At 49.0% G+C, this 26,153-nt stretch overlaps 1 protein-coding gene across 9 annotated transcripts in view; it reads left to right on the top strand.

Moving 5' to 3' along the window:
* The window catches only part of CTNND1 (catenin delta 1), a 211,505-nt gene extending 188,242 nt beyond the window's left edge, over nt 1-23,263 (top strand). For 3 of the 9 annotated variants that reach the window (XM_078674023.1, XM_078673971.1, XM_078673988.1), the window contains 9 exons: nt 23-150; nt 8,908-9,058; nt 13,270-13,462; nt 13,670-13,784; nt 14,288-14,375; nt 18,883-18,933; nt 19,079-19,164; nt 20,578-20,664; nt 21,378-23,263. In XM_078674023.1, the coding sequence (XP_078530149.1) occupies nt 23-150; nt 8,908-9,058; nt 13,270-13,462; nt 13,670-13,784; nt 14,288-14,375; nt 18,883-18,933; nt 19,079-19,164; nt 20,578-20,640 (875 nt within the window). In that variant the 3' untranslated portion in view covers nt 20,641-20,664; nt 21,378-23,263. The remainder of the gene's footprint in view (nt 1-22; nt 151-8,907; nt 9,059-13,269; nt 13,463-13,669; nt 13,785-14,287; nt 14,376-18,882; nt 18,934-19,078; nt 19,165-20,577; nt 20,665-21,377) is intronic. The other 6 variants (XM_078674032.1, XM_078673995.1, XM_078673980.1 and 3 more) reach the window with 2 other exon arrangements.
* The last annotated feature ends 2,890 nt before the right edge of the window (nt 23,264-26,153 follow it).

Here is a 26,153-nt window from a genome sequence, read left to right as displayed (position 1 = left end):
ACCTGTTCTTTCTTCTCTGCAGGCTATGAGCTGCTCTTCCAGCCGGAGGTGGTCCGCGTCTACGTCTCCCTCATAAAGGAGAGCAAGACCCCCGCCATTCTGGAGGCCTCAGCGGGAGCCCTTCAGAACCTCTGTGCGGGCCGCTGGACGGTGAGTATTGGTGGTGGCTGGAGATGGGGAGAGACTGACCCAATGTGTGGGAGTGTGTGAGGAAACTGGGTGTTGTAAGGAAATGCCTCTTTTTGTATGGTCACCGCTCAGCTGTTTTTAGACGGATGCTGATGGTTTTTCGACTCTGAGTTCACTGAGGGCTGCTAACCAGACCTCTGTGGCCGTAGCTTTAAACTGATATGTCAAATTTGCTACTTTCCAATTGGCTGAGCTACCTTAACTGTAATGCCTAGTAAATGGTACCCAGTGCATGCAAGTTATATGGGCACCCCCAGGGATTGCAGCACTGGTTGCACCACCTTAGGTGGGACACGAGTAAATAGAGACTCCCTGCCCAAAATTTGCAGGCTGGAAGCAGTTTTAACTGCTGTCCCTACTTTGCCATTTGGAGCAATGGCACAGGCAGACTTTCCCCGGTATATTTGTAAGTCACCCCTGTGGCAGGCCTATCGAGTTCTAAGGCAGAGTGCAATATATTCCACTGGAAGAACATGTAACTTTACATGTTTTGACAGATAGAACACAGACTTGACATTTTTGCTGTAGATCACCTTGGTCACCAAATTGGCGAGTGCAGAAGTACGTGGAGAAGTGTGGCTCAATGGTTAGAGCGGCAGACCCTGATGCAGAGGTCTAGCCCGGGACCCCGGGACCAGGGTTCAATTCCCCGCCGCGGCGGGTCTTGGGCTCCAAAAATTCCACGGACTCGATAATTCTCGCCTCGGTGCCTATTCCAATTATGGAGTCCCACTCTGCAATTCTGGGCAATAGCTTGCTTAATCTCCACAACGGCCCCCACAACGCTAAGGATGCCTGGCCTCCACCTTGGGGGTGCCCAGGAGTGGACACCTCACAGGGAAAGCCAGGAAGGGTTCCACAGCGGTATTCGTACAAGCGCCTTGAGACCCTTGCGGGTGAGTAGTGCGCTATAAAAGTATCAATTTACATTTACATTTACGCTGAGTGCTCAGCTTTGCTAACTCTGGAGCGGTGCAACCGTGTGGCGTCCAAGGTATCAAACAACTAGTTACATTAACTTGACTCGGTTTTCAGTCCCAAATTAATGTAACCAGTTGCAGTATGCAACTTTAGCAAAGTTGACACTGTTGCCTTCAGTCCTCTGTGCACATTCTGGTTGCACATGCGACCCTTCTTCCAAGACAGCTTTCTGTCCTCCTGGGGTGATGTGCTTCTGACTCCCAGGAAAGACTAAAATAGGATCCTGCTCTGGAAGTCGGTGTTGCCTCCCTCCTGCAGGAAACCACACAGGTGTTGGCCCAAAAGGCAAGCTTCAAGCTATATTCAAAGGTCAAACAGGTAACATTTGGGAGACTGGCTACTCCATGCTGGCACTTGGGAAAAGAGAGGACAAACCAGTTATCAAACTGGTTTTCCAGGATCGTGTAGCCCCCTTGGTAGCCACACCTCTAGGTTGGGTTAGGGAGCTCCACACACCAGGAGAGGGATCCTGTCCTATTGGAAGTGGGCATAATGGTGCAACCAGAGGTGCCCAGATGCAACACTTTACAGAAAGTGGTCATTAGGTGGGAAGGGACTTGGTAGTCCATTAGCTACCAACGGAATCCTGCCTTGAGGGCATGTCCTAAGCCATAAGTAGGGCACCCAGAACTCTGGTCTTGACTGGACTGGTAGAAGGAACGATGGACTGCCCTGCTGCACCAAGGAACCAGCAAAGAGGCTGCACTACGTAGACTGTCCCGGCTGAACCTAGTGGCTAGAAAAGGAGAGGGACTGTCTGCTGTGCCCTGCTCAAGGAGAAGTTGTCTCTGGAGGCAAGAGAGTCAAAGGGTTGGCAAGCTGGTCTCCTGATAACAGCTCAGGGACACAACAACTGAGAAGCATGTTGGGGCAAGTTGGTAGCCCTAAGTCTTCCACCCACTGCCAGTCACCACTGTGCATCTCCAGGGAACAGCCCCCGATGCACAGAGTTGCACCATAGTTCGCTGAACCCCATCTAACTGCAGCTGTGACCTCCAGAGGATGAGTTGTCGTCTAGGAAAGGGTTTAGTTTTGACTGCAATACTGGGCGACTGGTAGTGCAGTGGCAACTGGACTTCTGCCAGCACGGAGTACTTGAGGTGTGACCAGGACCGCCTCACACCCTTCGTGGACCAAGGAGTAGCCTCAGGAAGACCTGTCGACCACATCGCATCCACAGCATCCTTGATCATCTTCAGCATCTCGCATCCTTTGCATCAGGACCACTTCCATGGGAAACCACTTCAACAGATACAAGTTCCTGAAACTGGCTGACCGCTCTTGAGTGACCAAACTGCATTCTGACTCTCCTAGGCTGAGCGACCTTGTGTGCAAGTTTAAGCATGTTTCCTGGTCAGTGGTTCTGCACACCTGAGGTTGTCAGTGGTCTGAAGATTTTGGCTGTCAGCTTGCCCCCGCAGGCTTCTCGGGTGTTGTGGGCCTGTGCTTTAAACAGGTCAACCAACAAATCTGACGCAGCACCTTCCAGATGAGTTTCTGCTTTGGCGGGCTACGGAGATTAGTTTTCCACCTGCAGAACGCAGCAGCCACAGTTCTCTCACTTCTTTGCTAGTCACCAGGTTCAGCAGTTGCAGTCCATGCTGGTTCCACCGTGCAGCAGGGCAGTCCTTCTTCCAGTCCAGTCGAGATCTGAGTTCTGGGTGCCAAGGATGCTGTATTTATATTCAAAAACTGCCCTTAGGGTAGATGTGGTCAGTAGCCAATGGGCTTCCAGGTTCTCGCCCTCCTGATGACCACTCCCTGGGAAGTGTGGCATCGGGCTATCCCGAGATGCACCGTTCTGCCAACTCCCAATATGACAAAACCCTCTCTCTGCAAGTAGAGCGCCTTTGCCCAACCCTTGGGTGTGACTACCAAGGAGACTACATGCCCCCAATAAACAGGTTTGACAACAAGTTTCCCCTCTCCTACCTGGGTGCCTGCTAGTCTGCCTAACAATGGGGCTGTCTCTCTCCCAAGTGTTTGCCATTTCAGCTTTGAAGCTCGCCTTTTGGCTTCCTGCAGGAGTGCGGTAACACCTCTCTCCAGGGCACGCCCCCTATTGTCTCCTTTCCTGGGCGAAGTCATCACGTCTCCCTAGGAGGGCAGAAATTGGCCTTGTAGAACCATTAGGTGCATAGGAGATTGAAGGCTACAAAGTGGCAACGCTGTGAAAGTTTCACACTGCAACATTCATTTCGACTTGAGAATCAAGTCGAGCTTGATATAACGAGTTGTTTGATACCTTGGAGTCCCAACTTTGGTTGCACCGTTCAGGAGTTGGCCCAGCTGAGGGGTCGCGAGTAACGCTGCACTCGCCAGTGGAGCGACCAAGTCTTTCCTCTGCGAAAACAATTTCACATTTTCACTACCAGAACATGTAAAATACATGTTCTGCCCATGAAATATGCTTCCAGGAATTCGAAACTGTTCTAATCTGCAGTGGCGGACAGTTGTTCTACCTTTTGTGACCCCCAGGGTGACACAACCACTGCTGCAGTCTCTGGTGTGACTTTCTAACTTACAAGCCCTGGGTTCCATATACTAGGGACTTGCAAGTTAGCCTATTCCAATTGAGTGTATATAGTCCATGTAACCTACACTTTTTGCATTATGAACCTGTTTCTGGATTCCCATGCTATGCATCTATCCTGCCATCTAGTGGTTGAGTCCGAAGTCGTTTTTTTATCCTCGTTCTTTTTTTTGGGGGGGGGGGGAAGGGGGGAAAGAGTACTCATCCACCATTTGCATGCAAGTACTTCCCTTGTCAGACGCTGCCCCGGAAGTTCCTGTGCGTCGCCACCATCTTTCAGATTCTGTATCCCGCTGTTGGGTCTGGAAGTACCCTGTAGGAGCTACGAAGAAACTTCAAAGATCTGCAGAGACGAAAAAGAAACGAGCACGGAAACGCACCAAAAATCACCAGAGGCCAGAAAGGACATCTAAGCCTCGGAGGGGAGTGCCCCCGATCCAGACAGTCTGGGAGAACACCGTTGCTGGAGAACATGTGACTTGCACATCATGCCATGGCCAGCACCCAGAAATTACACGGAGCCCTGAAGGACCTGGTTCTCTCCAGCAACAATGAAGAAAAGGTCGGAGAAGCCAAACTGGCACAGGAAGGAGAATCGGATGCCAAAGGAATTGTTGTTCACAACGAAAGAGCTGAAGCCCCAAGGAAAGTGGTGAAGGATGCAAAAAAGTAACAATAACCCCTAAGGCCACCTCCGCGTCAAAACTCCTGATGACCGAATGTTGGCACAGACACAAGGTGTTAAGATGCCGAAGAAAAGTGCCAAGGAGGTAAAGGATACAGAGCTGATTGCTCTGAAAAAGAGGCCCTCCACGAGACAAGACGCAGAGCACTCACTCTAAGTTGAAAGAAAAATACACTGACTTGAGGCTAAAATTGCAGTGTTCCTGCAACAGAAGCCATTTGACTCCCTCGTGTCTATGTACAGTAGACTCATCGAGAGGGTAGCAGACACAAATGGAGTCCAGCTAGAGGAATAGAGGGAGTTTCACAGAAGGCAAACCTACATTTACCCATGCTTTCCATCATTCGAGACCAGGGCAAAGATTCCTTCAAGGAATCTGCCACAGCTAGGGCGGTTACTCCTCTGATGGAGCCAAAGTAGCATTCCACCAAAGACCTCCAGTCCATCAAGGGGACGTACCGGCAGACTCCATCATAGTGGCCACAGCCATAAAAAGGAACATTGCCCACACATCGGCAAGGCCACCTCCAGAGACGGAAAGCCAGAGGAAGGACCTGGCGAGTAGGAAGATGGAATTGAAGGCACCGACGTAAGGGAGAATTGCAAATTACAACGCTCTCCTCCGATCCTGCCAGCAACAGTTGGGTGGAAATGGAAGGTCCGACGCAGCACCTTCCAGATGAGTTCCAAAAGAGGGCAAAAGGAATCCTCAGAGGCCAAAAATATCGCCAACTAATTTCACAAACTGCTTAGGACACGGCCAGCAGACAGTCAATCAATCAGGGGTTTATAGAGCAAGCTACTCACTCAAAGGGGTTTCAAGGCGCTGAGGGGGAGGTGGGGGCGCGCAGCTCCCAGAAGATTATGGAGTTCATCAAAGAGCGAGGTCTTGAGGTTCTATAAGAACTTGGGGAGTGATGGAGTCTGCCGGAGGTAGAGGGAGTTCCATGCCATGGCAGCGAGGAGGTGTAGGAAACTAATCCCACCGCACCATAATGGCTACACTGAAGACTGACAAGTTTGATATCAAACTTCTCAGTACATTAAACCCACATTGATGCCAGTGTGGGATTTAATGTAAAATGCACTACAGAGGGCATCTTCGAGATGCCCCCTGAAACCTAACCTACAATCCACGTCTGGTCAGAGAGGCTGCCTAGGCCGCCACACAGCAGACATACTGCTGTACCCCTGGGTAGAGAGCCATCCGCTCTCCTGTGCCTGCAACAATGCACGTCCTGGGCGAGGTGCTAGGTCTCCTCCCCCAGGATGGGCAGGGGGAAGCTTCATAGGCATGCCGCCTTTGTAAGCTTCTCGAGGCCACTTGCTGTACTCTGCAACTGGCCCCCACCAGTTCTGACCCCCACTCTGCCAGGAAGACTGGCGGGAAACCCTAAGTGAGGAAAAGGGGTGTGCCAACTACTCCGGGCTACCGCCATCTTGAAGATGGGGAGACCTACCCAGAGCTAGAACTCTGCTCCCCTCCCACAGGAGAGGAGCAGGATAGTGGGTGTGCTCACCCCAGGACAGGGACCTATTGGTCCCTGCCCTTGCCCTACCTGTAACGCCCCTAAATTTAGTATTTAGGGACACCCTGAACCTTCCTTCCTCAGATCCCGATTTTGCAACAAGGACGACGACCTGCTGTGCATCTGCTAACAAAAGGACGATGACAACTGACTTGTTCCCATCCCTACCGGACAGTTGATCCTTGAACCTGCTTCTGCTAAATCCCAACGTCTGCCTTGACCCTCTAAAAGACTGGGACTCCCATGAGCAGTGGTTCTGCTCAAACCAGAAACACCTCTGGTGCCAGCCAGGATACGCGAATCCAGCACACTCTGCACCCGCGAGCCCGGCCCGTGCCTGAGTGGACAAAGACCCGGAGAACATATCCCCGGCGATTGTGACCTGAAATCCTGTGCCCAAGGACCCTCCTCGATGACCCAGACGACTCCTGCAGCCTCACAGCAAGGGACCCCCCCCCCCCCCAACCGCGACCAGCAGAGGATAAGATTTCCCGACGTCAAGGCACCCCAAGGCCCCCTAAGGCCCCCTGTGCCCAACTCCTGGGTGCCTACCTATCCTCCAAGATCCCAACTTACCCCTGGAAGTGTTGGTCGCTCCTGAAGATCCTCCGTCCCCGAGCCTGCAGCTTTTTTTCATCTTCCAAGTTTTCCATTGAATAACATTGAGCGCCCAATGGCTCAAAAGCACCCTGCACCCAGCTGCCAGAGTTCCCCTGGAAGTGCAACCTTAATCCTCATCTACTTCCCCATTTTCCCTGGGCAAGTAACCAGGAGCCCAGCTCCCACAGCCGCGTGGCCTGCTTGCCAGCAGCCACCAACCGAAGGCCCCCTGCCTCTTATTGGATAACATTGGGCCTAACTACCTCTGCACCCGGCTGCCCCTGTGCCGCTGAGGGTGTACCAACTGTACCTACCTGACCCTGGGAGACCCCTGAGTCTATGCCCAGAACCTTATCTCTGCCAGTCGAGTACTTACCCAAAAGCCGATAACTCACTTTTCTTCCATAGCGTAACCTGGAGTGGTTTCACTTGGAAATTCTTCTAAATGTGGAGTTTTGAAACGTTAATATACATCTAAAATCAGCTGAACAACGAATTCCGATTTACTAACCTGTTATCAGCAACGAACCCAGTGCTGCATCTTTTAGCCCAGTACTGATCCTGCAAAGTAATTTTAACCGTACTTACCAGTAACTATTCCTTTCCTTCCATAGGAATCCATTGTACGATTTTCACCAGAAAAGTGTCGATTTTCAAAAACTACAAATATTCTTTAAAAAATCGCCTGTATAACTTAAACGCATTCTTTCAACTGTTTACAGGAGATGCACCAGTGCTGGATCCAGGATCCACCACTGAGTATGAAAGTAACAATGACACTACTTACCTGCTAAGTGAACTTCCTCCCATAGGATAACATTGGTGATTCTATGTGAAAAAGTTTCCAAGTGTCACCTTTTAAAATACAATAATATTCCTTCAAAATCACTACTGTAACAAACGCTTTTACTTAACTGTTTACAGGAGATGTCCCAGGACTGAATCTAGGATTCAGTCCTGTGGTTAAAGTAATCTATAAAGTAACTAATTGCGTTCAACTAGAAATTCCGTTGAGCTCAATGTTGCATTGTGTTTGAAATTGTGTTGCCCATTGCAACTACTGTAACTATTGTAATCAAAAAGTCTATTGCCTATTTGAAAAGTATTTAACTGAAGTAACTCATCCTGTGAAAGTATATTTTGATACCTTGTTGGTTCTAAAATAAAACGTTCTTGTGTGTGAGACCATTTGCTGACTGAGTGTGAACATCCAATGCTTTACACTGTCCTCTGCTACTGCCTTACTGCTCTACCAAGCTACCACTTTAGAGAGTAAGGTTATATGTAACTTTGACCTGTGCCAAACCTCTGGGGACTGTAGACTCTATACACACTGTACATTACTTTGGTCCAGTATATACAGAGCCACTTTCTTACACATGCGACCCTCCCCTGAAATGACAGCAACTCAAGACGAGAGGTTCAGAGAACATCATACACAAGAAAGAAATGAGGAGGGTGACCATGCGCAGGAACGTATTGGGCGCAGTCAGACGCCATACAAAGGATGAGCCAAATGGTGGTTCCACGATGTTCACACAAAAGAAAAAGACAAAACATGATTCCGGACCCAGCCTCTAGATGGCAGTATAGATGCACAGCATGTGAATCCAGAAAGCACTTTAGGCTGCAGAACGACTACTGGTAAGTACCCATTCCAGTTTTGGGTTCAGGGCACTGGTGTCTGGTGAGCAGGCCTCGGTGCACTATGAGCCAAAAACAAACCAGCGGCATCCGTCCGAAAACCTGGAGGTGGCCATACAAAAAGAGGCTGTTACAGTGTGTGTGTGTGTGTGTGTGTGTGTGTACACACCAGATGCAGTGGGAGAAAGGAGGGGAGTACACCTAAGAGTCCAGGGCGTTTCCACACAAGGAGTATGTTGGTGGTTTTAAGCACAAAGAACATGGAGTTGTGGGGGGGGGGGGCTGGTGGTTTGTGGTGACTGGAAGGTGTAAGCACTCACTGGTGGAGGTTTGGTACTGGTATTCTGGCGTGGGGGCACGCATGGGGGCCTGGCGGTTTGAAGGTATGATGGAGGCATTCTGTATAGCACTAGTGTGTGCAAGGCATGGACACCTCGCTAAGTAGCACCTAAGAGTTCGGAGCTGTGATGACTTTTTGAAGCAGTCGCGTCTGCCTAGTTATGACCATGAGTGCGGGCACCTGGAGTTAGGGCCACGCTCTTGCGGTGCACAATGAGAGCACGGCCCGTTATGGTTCCATGAAAGCGGGGCCCCTTCACGGCATAGATTCAGGACCCTCTGTCTTTTACCTCTGCTGGTCACAGTCCCTCCCCACCAAGTGTGTCATCCTGAAGTAATCTAAGGTGTGGGGCGGGTGTCTGCTACTTTGCTTACTCTTTATCCTACCTTTCTGTCCTCCTGTGTAGTATGGCCGCTGCATCCGCTCCGCTGTGCGCCAGGAGAAGGGCCTGGCCAGCCTCACCGAGCATCTGAAGCATGACAACGAGCGAGTGGTGAAGGCGGTATCTGGTGCTCTGCGCAACCTGGCGGTGGATGCACGGAACAAAGAGCTGATTGGTAAGTAACCCACTCCTGGGTAATAGTTGAGCTGTGTCCTTAAGGAGGCTTTCTTTATACCATACACTCTCTCATTGAGGTCCTTCGTACAGGAATTTATATAGTGCAAATCACCAAGTGGTCTCTAAGCGCTTGCTTAGGGAACCCATCCTGGAATTCCCCTGTGAGATAACCCCGGCAGGATATCCGCAAGGTGAAAGCCAGGCATCCTGCCGCGAGGGGCCGTTGTGGAGATTAAGCAAGCTATTGCCCAGAGTCGCAGAGTGTGAACCCGTGAATCGAGTAGGCACCATAGCGAGAATTGTCGAGTCCATGGACATTTTAGGACTCAAGACCCCACCGAGCCGGGAATTGAACCCTGGTCCCGGGCTGACCTCTGCTTCCAGGTCTGCCTCCTCTAACCAGTGAGCCACACTTCTTGCAGCAAACACTTTTTAATGGCCTTTATATGTGCCTGGGCACTTTTCAGACACTCTTCATAGGCTGACCCCATATCTCTAGGGTCTGCTCTGCTTAACCACATGCGCGCTACGCGTTTTCCCGCTGTGCGCTGAGAATCGCGGAATCCCGCGGTTTATGACGAGCTCAGCTCGTCATGAGCGTGGAAGGGGTAAAAACGGTCTCTGAGAGTCTGTTGATTCTGCAGCAAGTGTTTATTTTTTTCTTCTTTTAGACTAGTTGACATTTTATCCTTGGTTATATTTTACATTTATTTGAACATGTAACTGGTCAGACATTTAGCAGCGTGTCTCTTTCGGAGAGCTTATTCTGTGTTTTTTTTCTTTGCTCTCTGGTACTTGTAGCCCAGATTTTTCGATTGTAAATTGAGGTTGCATGTGTATCGGAAGACATGGGAAACACTTTGAATCGGAGAGCCTTTATAGATGTGCATCGCTTGCGCTACCCGCAGTATCACTGCCTCGTAGAGACTAGCAGGATACCCGCTTCGGGGAGCAGTCGCCTAGGGAGGTACTGTGTGAATCTTACAGATTCTGCGTATCTTACTGCTAGATATTGTGTGTACATTTGGGAAATTACTAAATTCAATCGCCGTGCAGTCCTAGCCTGAAGAGCTTACCGGGATGGCTAATGCCACTTTGCATGTGTTTGTAAGTACCTGCATCGAAGTGTGTTCTCTGCTGCTGATGGAGCAAGTAGAAGGTTTACCACCTCTTGGCCCTGGGCCTCGTGTGGTTGAGGATGGAGCCTAAGCTCTGATTAATGCCTCTGTTTGAGGCATAGGAGCTGTAGATCTGCACATGACACTGATCCCTGGGATGATTATGATAAGGATCCGGATCATCCTAATGACCCGGACCTGTACCCTCCAGACCTTCCCCACCTGATGACAACATTGACTTTGCACAACTTATCAACAGGGCTGCCCAATATCACGGGGCGGGGCTACAGTCAGACCCTCTAGAAGAGGATCTCCTTGTAGAAACATTGACACACTCAGAGGTCTGCTAACACTTTGCCCATGCTGAAGGGCATGTTTAAACATACCAACGAGGTAGTCAAAGACCCAGTTGGAGCCAGGATACGGACACCTAGGGTGGATAAAAAATACAAGTCCGCTCCTACAGACCCAGTATACATAGGTCAGTTACCGTTCGACTCTCTTGTTGTATCTTTTGCTCGCAAGAGAGTTCACTCTCAATCTACAGGCAACCCCCTCCTCTGATAAGGAGTCTAAACGTATTGATGCCCCTGGCACGAGAGTAGCTTCACAGGCCGCTAATAATTTGTGTATTGCCAATGGTCAGGCTCTGTTGGCACGCGGCAACAGGGCCCACTATGATGAGTTGGAAAAACTCGTGCAGCATTTGCCAGAGGAGTATAAAGCGAACGACCTCGTTCAGGAAGAGAAGCTCATCGCCAACACTTCCATAAAATGCGACCGAGATGCAGGGGACACAGATTCTCGTTCTATCAACACTAGCATACTGTTGCGGAGACATGCTTGGTTTCGAATCACTGGATTCAAGCAGGAGGTACAATCCTCCATACTTAATCAGCCCTTTCAGAAAAAGCATCTTTTCGGGCCAACCATAGATACTTCATTAGAAAAAAATGAAGAAGACCCCTTAACTGCAAAATCCATGGGAGCCCTACAATTACCTTCTAGTAGGGGTTCCTTTAGTCACTCCTTTTACAGGGGTGGCTCAAAGACACTTTTGTCCGAAAATCCCTCTTCCTCTTACAAAGGGAACAACCAATTTAACTCCTCCAGAGGCTATTTTCAAGGAGGTTACAGAGGAAATAACAAGGGAAGAGGCAAAGGTAACTCCATCCGCACTTCCCCTGGATGTACATTGACTTCCCTCCACTCCCCTCTCCCCCTGATCACTCCACTCCTGTCGGGGGACATCTCTCACAGTTCCTACCTGTCTAGCATTCAATCACCTCAGACAAGTGGCTAAGACAAATTATCCAAAATGGTTATTGCCTGGAACTTACCAGCACTCCGCCAACAATCCTTCCGAGCGAGCGTGAAACGTCACCAGAACAGCTCACATTCTTAAAACAAGAGGTCCTCTCTGTTAGACAAACATTCAATGGAACCGGTCCCATTACGTCATCGAGGGACGGGAGTGTACTCCCTATACGGCTCCCTGAGGCCCATACTGGTCCTCAGACAACTAAACCTCTACATTCAATCGGACCACTTCCACATGATCACCCTCAACAGGCGCTCCCGTTGCTTCAACGAGGCAACTTTCTTTCCACTCTAGATTTAAAGGACGCCTACGTCCATATTCCCATTCACCCAGCGTTGTGGCAGACACACCGCAGTAAGGAAATGTATGCTGCCCCTGTCTTTGGGACACTAGGGGGGAAACGCTGCATTGCAATATGTAGACATCACGTTAATCTATGCTGGATTTCTGCTGCAAAAGAAACCAGTTATTCACTGCGACTAGATTTAGAGTTTGGTATTGCTGGACTCCTAACAGAATATAGTGTTCTACATAACCTATTCTAATACCTACACAGGCAGGACAAGCGGATATTGATCTGAAATTGAATTTTTCTTCATCATGGAAAAAAAAATTATGTAGGAAGCCAGCCGGTCAGTAGGGAGTGAGCTGTGTTCTGTCCATGCCTGTTGGGTGGCACAAATGGAAGCTGGTACATTGAACCGAGTTGGTGGATAACTGTTCGGACCTGAGCTGACGGACTTTCAATCGTGCATTACAACCGGGTGGGGGGAGGGGGGTGTATGTAAGGCAAGCATGTCATTCGAATCCTATTTCAGATCGGATTGATGATTTCCAGCCCCACTGTTGATATCAGCCATGAAGTTGTACATTTACAACTGTTTCATTGTTCGACTGCAAAGTTTCTTTTTAGCACTGTTGGGAGGTCCCCAGCAGACCGCACCCTTTAATGGCTGAAACTGCCACACTGAAGGTCATTCCTATACCACATCCACTCCTTTCTGTACTTGGCTCTGAATTTCAGGTCACTGACACTGCTTTACAGGACTTCTTTTTAAGTTTGCTTCTGAGTAGGACAATTATTTCTGCTATCAAGGAGGAGGGGCGAAAAAGGGCTTTAGAGGTCCAGCATACAGGCCTTGGTCTAAATTCCAAACAAAAAGACTATACAGTTCCTAAGGGGATTATTTGTTAGGAACATTATTTCCCTTCTTTCGTGGAAGAAGTTAAGGTGTTTTGGGTCAGAAGTTCAAATACTCAAACAAATGATGGTTCTTTATCGACGCAGCGGTCATTGCCTGACCGCAGCCAATCCACATGGTCCTGCACACGGTCCTTTTCAAATTATTTGAAAGGATGTCCAGCCACAATGCTGAAAGAATCGCAGTCTGTATGGCCACTCTTGCATCCAATCAGAAAAGGCTGGACAATATTGTTGGCTGAAGTAGCCAGTCCGAATTGCTTAGGACTGCCTGCACTTGCCTGCCTGTGTGGGGTTTGAAGTACACTACTTCCTCTGACCTGCCTGCAGAACGCACTTTGTTAACTTCAGACTGTTATTAGTAAGCGTTTTTCTATACCGATCCGCAAAACTGGAATCCCATTGTCCATGGCAAATTTTGTGAACTTTAATTTCTTGTTGCGAATTGTCTCGTGCCGGGAGTTGAGTGTGTTTGATTTCATTTCCTCCCCCTGGTTCAGTTTGTAAATTTTGGTCTCTATCTTGCCGTCCAGTCTGTGATTCCCTCAATTTCTGTGCTCCTCTCTTAGGAAAATACGCCATTCCCAACCTGGTGATGAACCTTCCAGGGGGGCAGCAGACACCGGCCCGAAACCTGTCGGAAGATACTGTGGTTTCCATCCTCAACACCATCAACGAGGTCATCTTAAACAATCTGGAGGCAGCAAAGAAGATGCGTGAGACGCAAGGCATTGAGAAGATTGTGCTGATCAACAAGTCTGGGTGAGTGGTTCCTTTGGAAATGTTTCCCAGTTGTGTTTTTGGGTTGTTCTCTTAAAATCGACTGATCTGAATCAGTTAGTTTTTTGATCATCTGCTCTGTCTCATATATCCTTTCGTGCTGACCATGATTTCCTGATCTCATCTCCTGCTCACTCTACCTTTGACCCTAGTTGAGGTTTCTCTGTTTCATTTCTCTTTTGCCACCAGAAACCGCTCTGAGCGGGAGGTCCGGGCAGCAGGCCTGGTGCTTCAGACTGTGTGGGGTTACAAGGACTTGAGGAAACCACTGGAGAAGGAGGGCTGGAAGAAGACGGATTTTCAGGTACGGTCACCTAGATTGTCTGCAATGGCAACCCCATCGTCGTCCGAGCTAGCTCCTTGTACGTCCCTATGAAGGTTGGGGTTTATTGGGTCTGGGAGCTGAACATCAGGAAACATGCCGGCCACCCTCTTAAAGAAGCTCCTTTTCCAAACAAGGGAAGGTGGATCTCCTTGGTGTTTTAGGGTGCTTGTGTGATGTCAGCCACTCACAGATAGTTAGGTCCCACTGTTAGAACCGCGTGTTAATGAGTCAATGATTCTCCTCTAACCTCAGGAAGCCATAGCTGGTGGGTCTTTTCTTTTTTTTTTTTTTTAAATAAAACTGCATATTTCAGTTGTTTCTCTGGGCGCCAGTTGTCTTAACAAGACGAAGGGTCTCCGTTGAATTACGCACATGTCTAGCTTTTGAAGTAGCGGTGTGTGTATATCCATATGGAAGGAGGCTCCAGAGTAGATGAACATTGACAGAATATTTTTAATGCTGCATTTACTGTTTGGCTGTAGGTAAATCTCCCCAACGGCCCTCGCAACCAGGGTGGCTCTAGCTATGACGACAGCACGCTGCCGCTCATCGACAAGAACCAGAAGGCTGGTGAGTGTTTTTGGGACCCTCCTGGTTCTGGTCTGGGATTCTTTCTTACCTCTCGGATTAGTTCTCTCCTCCCTCATGGGTATATGTTGAGCTGTAATGATTCGATGTGAAAGTGTTTACTCTGTAATTCCCTTCTGAGAATGTGTAGTGGCCGCTCTAGTTCGGAAAGAGTCAGCTGAGTGCACTGAGACTGTTGCCTCGGAGGCAGCGGGTGGATTGAGAGAAGTTAGTCCATAGAGCTGTGGGCTTGTTCTGAAGGAGCTGTGGGCTTGGTTTGAATTGCTTAAAGTAACCGCCCAGGCCAGTTTAAACTTGCCCTCCAAGCTGAACCACCTTATCTTGAATACTCAAACTCGCCACTTCTGGAAAAACTGCATTCCCTTCCTGATTTTTTTTTTTTTTTAACAATCTGTGGTAGAGGACTTAAAGCAAGGTGTTTGTTTTCAGTTTTATATAGTGTGAACTAGACCCGAAAGATATTGGGTATCAATGTGGGAGTTGCAGGCTGTTTTTAGAAGCTGGAATCTTTGGCACATGTGATGTGGCGTTGCAAATGTCTATCACAAGATAAGCCATTTTTTACTTCCAGATTTGTCATTTAGGAATTCACTATTGTCCCTTTACAATGAAAATGTTTGAATACCAGTGGTTTTGTAAAGTTTATTAAAGCTGCTATAGTAAACGTGCCCCTTTCTCTGTAACTGCTTGTAGTAACACAGAATGATAACATATCAGAGGGTCGGTTCGGAATGGGCTGCATGTTATATTTAAACATATACCCAGCCTATAAAATTATTTTTAACAGTTGGGTTTCTTGGTTTGAGGCAGTTCGTTCTGCTAGAGACTGTGTTTGGCTTGTGGTTGTCGATTGGAGAAGCAGTGTGCTTGGCGTGAGGTTGCTCCCTGGAGCAGTGTGCTTGGCGTGAGGTTGCTCCCTGGAGCAGTGTGCTTGGCGTGAGGTTGCTCCCTGGAGCAGTGTGCTTGGCGTGAGGTTGCTCCCTGGAGCAGTGTGCTTTGCGTGAGGTTGCTCCCTGGAGCAGTGTGCTTTGCGTGAGGTTGCTCCCTGGAGCAGTGTGCTTTGCGTGAGGTTGCTCCCTGGAGCAGTGTGCTTTGCGTGAGGTTGCTCCCTGGAGCAGTGTGCTTTGCGTGAGGTTGCTCCCTGGAGCAGTGTGCTTGGCGTGAGGTTGCTCCCTGGAGCAGTGTGCTTGGCGTGAGGTTGCTCCCTGGAGCAGTGTGCTTGGCGTGAGGTTGCTCCCTGGAGCAGTGTGCTTGGCGTGAGGTTGCTCCCTGGAGCAGTGTGCTTGGCGTGAGGTTGCTCCCTGGAGCAGTGTGCTTGGCGTGAGGTTGCTCCCTGGAGCAGTGTGCTTGGCGTGAGGTTGCTCCCTGGAGCAGTGTGCTTGGCGTGAGGTTGCTCCATGGAGCAGTGGAGCAGTGTGCTTGGCGTGAGGTTGCTCCCTGGAGCAGTGTGCTTGGCGTGAGGTTGCTCCCTGGAGCAGTGTGCTTGGCGTGAGGTTGCTCAATGGAGCAGTGTGCTTGGCGTGTGGTTGCTCCATGGAGCAGTGGTCTTGGTGTGTGGTTGTTACTCTTGAAGCAGTGTGCTTGGGTTGTGTGGTGGTTACTCATGAAGCAGTGTGCTTGGGTTGTGTGGTGGTTATTCTTGAAGCAGTGTGCTTGGGTTGTGTGGTGGTTACTCTTGAAGCAGTGTGCTTGGGTTGTGTGGTGGTTACTCTTGAAGCAGTGTGCTTGGGTTATGTGGTTGTTACTCTTGAAGCAGTGTGCTTGGGTTATGTGGTGGTCACTCTTGAAGCAATGTGCTTGGGTTGTGTGGTGGTTACTCTTGAAGCAATGTGCTTGGGTTGTGTGGTGGTTACTCTTGAAGCAGTGTACTTGGGTTGTGTGGTGGTTACTCTTGAAGCAGTGTGCTTGGGTTGTGTGGTGGTTACTCTTGAAGCAGTGTGCTTGGGTTGTGTGGTGGTTACTCTTAAAGCAGTGTGCTTGGGTTGAAGGTGCTTCTCCATGGAGCAGTGTGCTTGGGTTGTGTGGTTGTTACTCTTGAAGCAGTGTGCTTGGCGTGAGGTTGCTCCCTGGAGCAGTGTGCTTGGCATAAGGTTGCTCCCTGGAGCATTGTGCTTGGCCTGAGTTTGCTCCCTGGAGCATTGTGCTTGGCGTGAGGTTGCTCCCTGGAGCATTGTGCTTGGCGTGAGGTTGCTCCCTGGAGCATTGTGCTTGGCGTGAGGTTGCTCCCTGGAGCAGTGTGCTTGGGTTGTGTGGTTGCTCCATTGAGCAGTGTGCTTGGGTTGTGTGGTTGCTCCATTGAGCAGTGTGCTTGGGTTGTGTGGTTGCTCCATTGAGCAGTGTGCTTGGGTTGTGTGGTGGTTACTCTTGAAGCAGTGTGCTTTGGTTGTGTGGTGGTTATTCTTGAAGCAGCGTGCTTGGGTTGTGTGGTGGTTACTCGTGAAGCACTGTGCTTGGGTTGTGTGGTGGTTACTCTTGAAGCCGTGTGCTTGGGTTGTGTGGTGGTTACTCGTGAAGCAGTGTGCTTGGGTTGTGTGGTGGTTACTCTTGAAGCAGTGTGCTTGGGTTGTGTGGTGGTTACTCTTAAAGCAGTGTGCTTGGGTTGAAGGTGCTTCTCCATGGAGCAGTGTGCTTGGCGTGAGGTTGCTCTGGAGCAGTGTGCTTGGGTTGTGTGGTTGCTCCATTGAGCAGTGTGCTTGGGTTGTGTGGTTGCTCCATTGAGCAGTGTGCTTGGGTTGTGTGGTGGTTACTCTTGAAGCAGTGTGCTTTGGTTGTGTGGTGGTTACTTGTGAAGCAGTGTGCTTGGGTTGTGTGGTGGTTATTCTTGAAGCAGCGTGCTTGGGTTGTGTGGTGGTTATTCTTGAAGCAGTGTGCTTGGGTTGTGTGGTGGTTACTCTTGAAGCAGTGTGCTTGGGTTGTGTGGTGGTTACTCTTAAAGCAGTGTGCTTGGGTTGAAGGTGCTTCTCCATGGAGCAGTGTGCTTGGCGTGAGGTCTGGAGCAGTGTGCTTGGCATGAGGTTGCTCCGTGGAGCAGTGTGCTTGGCGTGAGGTTGCTCCATGGAGCAGTGGAGCAGTGTGCTTGGCGTGAGGTTGCTCCCTGGAGCAGTGTGCTTGGCGTGAGGTTGCTCCCTGGAGCAGTGTGCTTGGCGTGAGGTTGCTCCCTGGAGCAGTGGAGCAGTGTGCTTGGCGTGAGGTTGCTCCCTGGAGCAGTGTGCTTGGCGTGAGGTTGCTCCCTGGAGCAGTGGAGCAGTGTGCTTGGCGTGAGGTTTCTCCCTGGAGCAGTGTGCTTGGCATGAGGTCTGGAGCAGTGTGCTTGGCATGAGGTCTGGAGCAGTGTGCTTGGCATTAGGTTGCTCCGTGGAGCAGTGTGCTTGGCGTGCGGTTGCTCCCTGGAGCAGTGTGCTTGGCGTGCGGTTGCTCCCTGGAGCAGTGTGCTTGGCGTGCGGTTGCTCCCTGGAGCAGTGTGCTTGGCGTGCGGTTGCTCCCTGGAGCAGTGTGCTTGGCGTGAGGTTGCTCCCTGGAGCAGTGTGCTTTGCGTGAGGTTGCTCCCTGGAGCAGTGTGCTTTGCGTGAGGTTGCTCCCTGGAGCAGTGTGCTTTGCGTGAGGTTGCTCCCTGGAGCAGTGTGCTTTGCGTGAGGTTGCTCCCTGGAGCAGTGTGCTTGGCGTGAGGTTGCTCCCTGGAGCAGTGTGCTTGGCGTGAGGTTGCTCCCTGGAGCAGTGTGCTTGGCGTGAGGTTGCTCCCTGGAGCAGTGTGCTTGGCGTGAGGTTGCTCCCTGGAGCAGTGGTCTTGGTGTGTGGTTGCTCCCTGGAGCAGTGTGCTTGGGTTGTGTGGTTGTTACTCTTGAAGCAGTGTGCTTGGGTTTTGTGGTGGTTACTCATGAAGCAGTGTGCTTGGGTTGTGTGGTGGTTACTCTTGAAGCAGTGTGCTTGGGTTGTGTGGTGGTTACTCTTGAAGCAGTGTGCTTGGGTTGTGTGGTGGTTACTCTTGAAGCAGTGTGCTTGAGTTGTGTGGTGGTTACTCTTGAAGCAGTGTGCTTGGGTTGTTTGGTGGTTACTCGTGAAGCAGCGTGCTTGGGTTGTGTGGTGGTTACTCTTGAAGCAGTGTGCTTGGGTTGTGTGGTGGTTGCTCTTGAAGCAGTGTGCTTGGGTTGTGTGGTGGTTACTCTTGAAGCAGTGTGCTTGGGTTGTGTGGTGGTTACTCTTGAAGCAGTGTGCTTGGGTTGTGTGGTGGTTACTCTTGAAGCAGTGTGCTTGGGTTGTGTGGTGGTTGCTCTTGAAGCAGTGTGCTTGGGTTGTGTGTTGGTTGCTCTTGAAGCAGTGTGCTTGGGTTGTGTGGTGGTTACTCTTGAAACAGTGAAGTAAGCTTGTATTGAAGTGATCACAAAGGACCAGATTCTTTAGTGTGAGGCTTTGGCTCCAGTTATCAGTGTGTGTCTGCGGTCACAGACTGTGCCTGATGTGTTTGATGTTAATTTGCTCTCCTTTCTTCCAGATAATAAGAAATCCGATCGAGACATGATTCCAATGAACAGCCTGGGACCAGGTGGGTGTCACCCCTTAGTCTCCTCCTTATCCTAACGTCGCCTTCTACTCTTTCTCCCAGTGATCTCCGTTTTACTCCTCCCTAACCTTCTTTCTGTTCTCTTTGGAAGTGCTAACTTTGTGCTCTCTTCCCTCATGGAATCCAGACCCGTATTCAACACTGAACGACCGGGACGCCAATAACAGGACCATGAACAGATCTCGTGATTTTTCAGAACTGGAACCATTAGAGGTGAGGCTTCTTTATAGTGTATCTTTTACATGTTCAAGGAATCCGTACTGGCTGCGAGGTCATTCCCTGCTAGCTTCAACTATTCGATATAAAACCCAAGTCACTCAGTCTTTCTATGGATGGGTTTTTAGCCAAACATGGGTCTTACCCGATGCCAGGATTTCCATCTTTCCGTTGAGTCTCCAGTCCACAGCGCAACTGGATCATCCCTTACTAACGCAACAACCACTTACTGACTGTACACCACTTCAACTTGTCCACTCTACATACATCAACCAATAATGCACAACCTTCGTTTAATTGATCAGACAACCACCATTGTGCATCCATTTACCAAGCACGTGTTCAACAGACTTTGCCTATAGACCCACCCTGTGATCAACCCACACTGCAAGATTGCATTATCCAATCGAAGACCCACTGCCTTGTGCATCTGGCCACAAAATACAATTCTAGCATGGCTTAGTCTATGCCAACCCAGCATCCAAAAACCCACCCACCCATTGAGACCCCTAGTCTGTCCGTCTACCCGACCAGCATTTGATCATGTTCCGATCGTGCAGAACACCAAAGTAGTCCAACACTCTTCTAAGTTTCTATCAGACCTGATGTAGTCGGTGTAGTGTCTGTGCTACTGACGTGGAATCTAGGACACACCGGTGTCATTCTAGATTTCTTCCACTGAATTACACGCCATGGTGATCCATTTCTCTGTACCTCCGTCTCCTTGCCTCGCAAAATTAACACTTTGGGGTGGCCGAAATGCTTGTGGATCCGCATTGCCTCCATGTTCCTATTTGGTACAATTCAACCACCTGCCCAAGCCTCCGTGCAGACCACCCACCCATTCCATTCCTCCCTTCCACCTGTGCACCTTCCTCCATTGACCACTGTCCATCTGCTTCCATTAACCTACTCCATTGTCTCTCTTCTCGAGGCTAGTCCCCTTTATCATCCATGCATTAAACCTTAATCTAGTCGACATCTTTATACGCTTCTGTCAGACACCTGCTCTTCAACCTGTAGGTCCAACATCAACCCCCAGCATCTCTCACCAAGACCGGTGTGTTCTCTTCCCAGTGTTTCGTCTACTTGTTGCCATCAGATTATATTCAACCCTATATTAAGTCCAACATCTACAGTCCATTCCCATGTCTCCTCCACTGCACCTGCTCGAGAGGTTGTCCCCCCCCCCCCCCCCCCACCCCTTCAGCTATGCTTCCCCCACCACACCTATGCCTCGTGCTCTCTGTATTGGTGCTCTGTCGCCCAACAACCAGCAGGGATGTATCCGCCTTGGTATATGAGCTTGTGCGCACCTATCTCGCTGTACTAACCATCTCCCTGGCAGATCTCCTGTCAGGGGCCTCTCCTTTCTTCCCTACTAACATCTTGTCCCCCTCCCAATCACAGGAAAACTTTGCTGGCAGCAGGGTGTCTCTGATTCTCAGGGATGGGTATGAGGAGCCGCTGTAGACTCCTCCTGTCGTCCACGTGTAGGTAAAGTCCTTTGTTTCATGGGTGCCGCAGGCCCTGGACGGTGTAATCAAGAGTGGCAATCAAACGAAGAGTTGGGCATCTTATGATCACCAGATCCCAGCTTCCATTTTAATCGTATGTGCATGTCTGATCCTCATTGATTAACCATTTGAGTAGTTTCTTTGAGATGACGGGCGCCTTCCCGCTCCTGTATGGTATGTTTAACGCTCTCTCGGTCCAAGCCCAGGCAGACCTGGTCGCTGCAGATGTACTTATGGAATAGAGTTCAACGTTTATTCCCAGAAATAGACTCTAGTTTGACCTGAGAAGTGGCAGTGCAGCCTGGTGGAATCAGAAAAGGGGTTCCTTGTGGTAAAATTATTAACGTCGCAGCGCACTGAGACGAAGCGTGAAGCAGGTTCTTGCACGCCAATAAACTACTACGGTCAAAGAATATTGATTAAGTTGGGTGACCAGGTGTGCATCTCTTTTCTCATGAACTGAGCAGCAGCAGTAGGACATGAGGGGTGGCAAAGCTGTCCTTGGTGAAGCTGCAATATTGTGTAACTTGAAATCTGCGGTCATAGGAGACGTGGGGGGGGGGGGGGGGGGAGAGCCCTGTGGGCTGCTCTGCAAGTCTTTGGTATCTGAGCTTGTGTGCGCCCATCTCACTGTACTACCTTTGTCCCTGGCATATCTCCTGATGTTGTAATGCCTTCATCTCTCTCTTTCAGCAAAGAAATTAAGTCGCTGCCTCTAGCGGGAGTGAGTTTTCTGCTGCACCTGAGCTTTCTTTAAAATTTTGGACTGATGTCAGACTGGAAAAACCAAACTGAAAAATGTGCCAACTGCCAGATTTGCCATCCCATGCCGCCTTGGATTCCCAAGTTGAAAGCCCTAACGGAGACACCAGCTTCTCTGCAAACTGCACCCTGCCTTCTTTCTTCCCCGTCTCGCTCCACCGGCACGAAGCGCGACGGCCATTGCTCGTGGCCGCCTCCGATAGCCACGTCCTCGCCCACTGGATACCCTTCGAATGCCTTTTTTCGTCAATGCCGAGAACACTTGTGTGTGCGGCCCCTCATCCTGCAGTTGAAACGCTGGTGGAGGGGGGAGATGTACCTTTGGAGCACTGGACCCTTAGAAGCCAACAGTTGAACTTTGACAAGATGATTTTTGGAGGGACAATTTGTATGATTCTTTAAAAATGTAAACACTAAAAACACTTGATGCGGGACAATCCATTTTTCTAACCTTGAGGGACATGTTTTTGGGGGAAGTTGGTGTCTTTTCTCTCTGAGAACACTAAAACCATATTATATTTTTTTATTACTGGAAAGAGGATTTGGGGACCGTAGTTACATTCCAGGGAATGTTGCCCGGGTGTAGCCGGTGGCACGGAGAGACCAAGAGCGACAGGGAGGACCGTAGGTTGGAGGAGGGGAGGGTGTGACCCCACTCAGATGTGTCTAGATTCTCTGCTTGGGCACTTTTTGGGTCACCTGGGGTTCGGGTGCTGTGTTCCCTCATAGCACAGAGGTGAGGCAGCCTGCCATGTGGCTGCTCCCAGCCTTCATGTGACAGCTGGGACAATGACAGCTGCACTGTTGAGCTCTTCCAAATAAAATGCATTGTTTTTCTGTCTTCATAGAGATTTTCTGGTAGTTTTCCAGAACTAAATGGTTGCTGACCCTCCGCTTCTGTTGCCTTCACCCCACAATCTCATTGATGCACCTAGACAACCCCACGGCTGCTGTTGGCTTTGGGGTTTAATCAGAGATGTCTTGGCAGGTGCATTTTGTTTTTGAAAAACAGAACCAATCCTGGGGCGGCTACGGGTGGAGGTGGAGAGAGGTAAGCGTTTAGAAGTATGGCATTACTGTTTGTCGAAAGAAGGAAGCGAAACACTTTCTTCAAAAGGAGGAGCTTTATTGTTTCTGACCTAATCACTTGTTTTTATACTGGAAATGGAGGGCGTAGGGTTTGTCATGGAAAGCAATCGCTGTATAATTTCATTTCATGTAATTTTAACAAAGTAACTTTCCTCTGTGTGCGTTTGTGTGTGTATATATGCCATTTTTCATTTTGCAGATCTTTCTCTGCTGCCTTTTTCCATGCAACCTGTATATGGCAGACTGTTTCCTTTGGGGGCTGCGTGTAACCTCGTTCGCTACCAATCATTGCCTCGGATTTCATAAGTCTCGCAAGATCAGAAATGAAGTTCTCGGCTTAAAAATCCACTGTAACCTCGCCAAAAGTTTTAAAAACGCCACTCGAGAGAGGTGCTGTGGGAGTGGAGGAAGCCGTGATCAGAATGTTTGTTGTGGATTTTTTTTTTTTTAATAAAACTTTTCTATCACAATGTAGACAATTCCAGGGTGCCTTGAACAAAATAAGCCCCCGCCCCCTACCACTCCATCTTTCTCCTGTTTTGTCTGAAATTCAATACTGCACAGTGTACATTTTCCGCGATGATCATACTGTTTTTCTTTTATTTTAAAAATTTTGTTTTAAGATGCTTATCTTTTTATCGGGGATTCTGTTGGGTCTTTTTTAAATTGTCCTTTGTTGTAACTAAAAAAAAAATAACACTAATAAAGAAACTTAAAACATAACAAAAGCATCAAAACTTCCAAAATGAAAAACCTGTGTTCTCACTTTGTAACAATCAAAATATGGAGTTTGGTCTGGTCTCGCCGATTGAAGCCCTTCTTGGGGGAGGATGGAACCTATCCATGGATTATTGTAAAAACAGTATCTGAATCTTGTGTTTGAGCAGGGCTATAGTTCGAAGCAGTGTTTTGACTGTGTAAGGCATGTACCCCCCTTGTCTGTCACCCTCCCTCCACTTCTGCTATTTTTTGAGTGGGAACTAAATTGTTTTTCTCAAATGTCATTTTTGTTGGGCACTGGGTGAGTGTTAATAGTTTTCCTGTGATGTTGACCGGTGCGTAACTGTACCCCATGCATTGGCTCAGTTTCTAGATATTCGTTCACCAGCATCTATCTCTGTAACAATACATTTTACTGGTCTGTACTCACCCCCCCCCCCCACCCCACTCCACCCCCGGTGAGCGTGGCGGCGTACATTGAAGGTGATGCACTTTTTAACTCTACGGTTCATCAGCAGAACCTAGCTCTTCTGAAGCATTGATAAAAAGTGGAGCCCCCTACCGGACTGTCGGCTAATGCCACCTCCTAGACATTAAGAGGATGGGCAGTGTTAGCGATCTTATAAAAAATACATCCAGTCACCCATAATTGTGCCTGCATGACCATCATTGTGTGGGGAAATATGGAGTTTGCATGTAATATGCAACATTTTGTATTAGGGTTCCGCAAACAACGGTATTGCACCATCAAGGTTCACGGCTTGAGTGAATCAAGCCGCCCAGCAAAGAGGAAGTGTCTTGGAGAGCCCTTAGGCACTATGCCGCAGTATGATGTTAAAGCCTTGTTGATTCATGAATGTCCTCTGAGACCTTGATTTGAGACAGTACATGTCTTGGACCTCTAGCTGTTTAGACAACATGTGCAGTTGGCAGTGGGCTGTTGAGCAGTGTTCAGGACTCAGGCTATCCATACACCAAGTTGAAGCAGCTTTATGAATTTAAGGTAGTTGTTTTCAAGCCTCAGCTATAATGTTTGAGAGCTCAATAGAAAGGAGCCATGAGTGTAGAGAGATCTTGCACATGTTTTTGTAACCTGTCTGTTTAATGGACAGTAGATTTTGATTGGTCGACTGTAGAGTTCTGATGGGGGAGAAAACATGGGCAGATAATTTTTCAGAAACGCATACGTTTATGAACAAAGCTGCTGTGTTTGAAACACATATTGTGACCCTCTTCTAAAATTTTGTAGGGTGAGTGGAAGAGTACGGACCATACAAATTTAGATGTTCATACTATGAGTGTTTAGGGCCAGAAACGTTTGCTATTTTAGTATGTTTGAGGCAAATGAGCTGTAGATCGTATACGTGTGCATAGATCGCCATCTGGTGTTTGGCTCGGATGTTTGCACATAGTTTTTGTCTTTGGAAGAAGTCTTTTGTAGTCTAGAGGTAGGTGACTCCTCCTTAGGACGATAGTGCACAATGGCATCGACTCATCTCCAAATTGTTTTGTTCCCCCATCGGATTCTGATGTGATTTGCTGCACTCTGGGTCGATGTCTTATTAGATCCCCCCCAAGACGAGCAAGCTCTCACCGCTCGACGGTATTGTTTCAATCGCGTTCTACTTCGACGCGTATCCCAAGAACCAACAAGATCTTCGAGTCTGTTCATTGACGCTGGCTGTTGGGCCGATCGACGCCATCAAAACAAGGATATGGCAAGGACTCTATTCAAATAATGCATGTGTGGTGCTAAATTCCCACACACATCTTCACGAGGTCTGCAACCTTTGCCTCTCTCCGGAGCACGAGAGTCAACACTGCCAGGCCTGTGCAGATGAACAAGTCAGCGTCTCTGAAGCCAATGAATCTGACTCAGACGAGCAGAAGTTTATTCCAGGTCAACAGAGCGCGAGTACCGACATAGACGCCCCTGCCCCGAAATAACACAAGGCTCTGGTAACACGTTTGGGTCCAATTTGATACCGTAACAATACTTCAGAAGCCACACCTTCAGGCTTGGCTCCGAAGTCCACAAAGCCTTCAGGCAGCTCGGGATTGAGCCAGCCACCCGATGGTACCGAGAAACCATCTTTGGCACTGAAACAGAAACCCAAGGTGCCGTCCACACCAGACTCTTCGTCACCAAAGCAAAAACCCAAGGTGCCGTCAACGCATGACTCGTTGGCACCGAAACAGTCTACCCAAGACTTTGGATCAGAAAAAACATTCCAAGCCTTCAGAGCCAAAGAAAATTTCGGAGTCGAAAACACCACCTAAGTAGAAGCAGACTAAGACCCCTCCTAAAGCTAAAGACGACAAACCAAAGCACCTCTCGGAGCCTAAGTCCTCCGTGCTGAAAAAAGATAGTGGATCAAAAGAACAGTTTCATCCAGTTCTGTAGTAGGGGATCTCTGTGTATAGTCATAATCTAGTGAATAGTCCCGCTCATGAGCGTGGACCCCGGAGCAATCAAAAATAATCTAAGCTGTCTAAAAATGCAGTCCTGCACAGACACTTAAGAGAGAATTTATAGACAAATAATGCAGCCTATATCCACAAGCTACACTGTCCAGTACTTCAACTAGACATTCCACCAAAACTACACAACACAGCCTGCCAAGTTTTCCTCATAGAGAAAAACTTCCCCTTTTACCAACAAAACCTCTGGAATGATAGAGAGGAAGACAAGCCCCATAGGCTGCCATTATGTGGCTCAAAAAGGGATACCGTGCCTTTAAGAAAACTTTCTCAGTATCACAGAATGCCCAGCAGGTCCCATTTACTTTCAGTTCTTTTTTCCGGCTCCTGCTAGCAGGACCCTGGAGCATTGAGCTCTCCCTTTTTTGGGTTTGTTATAAGAAGTTTTGCACTTTTAAAGTGTATGAATGTTTACAC

This window comes from Lissotriton helveticus, chromosome 1_1 (assembly GCF_964261635.1).
Source record: "Lissotriton helveticus chromosome 1_1, aLisHel1.1, whole genome shotgun sequence".
In the NCBI taxonomy this organism is placed as follows: Eukaryota; Metazoa; Chordata; class Amphibia; order Caudata; family Salamandridae; genus Lissotriton; species Lissotriton helveticus.
This window is presented reverse-complemented; position numbering and strand designations above follow the sequence as displayed.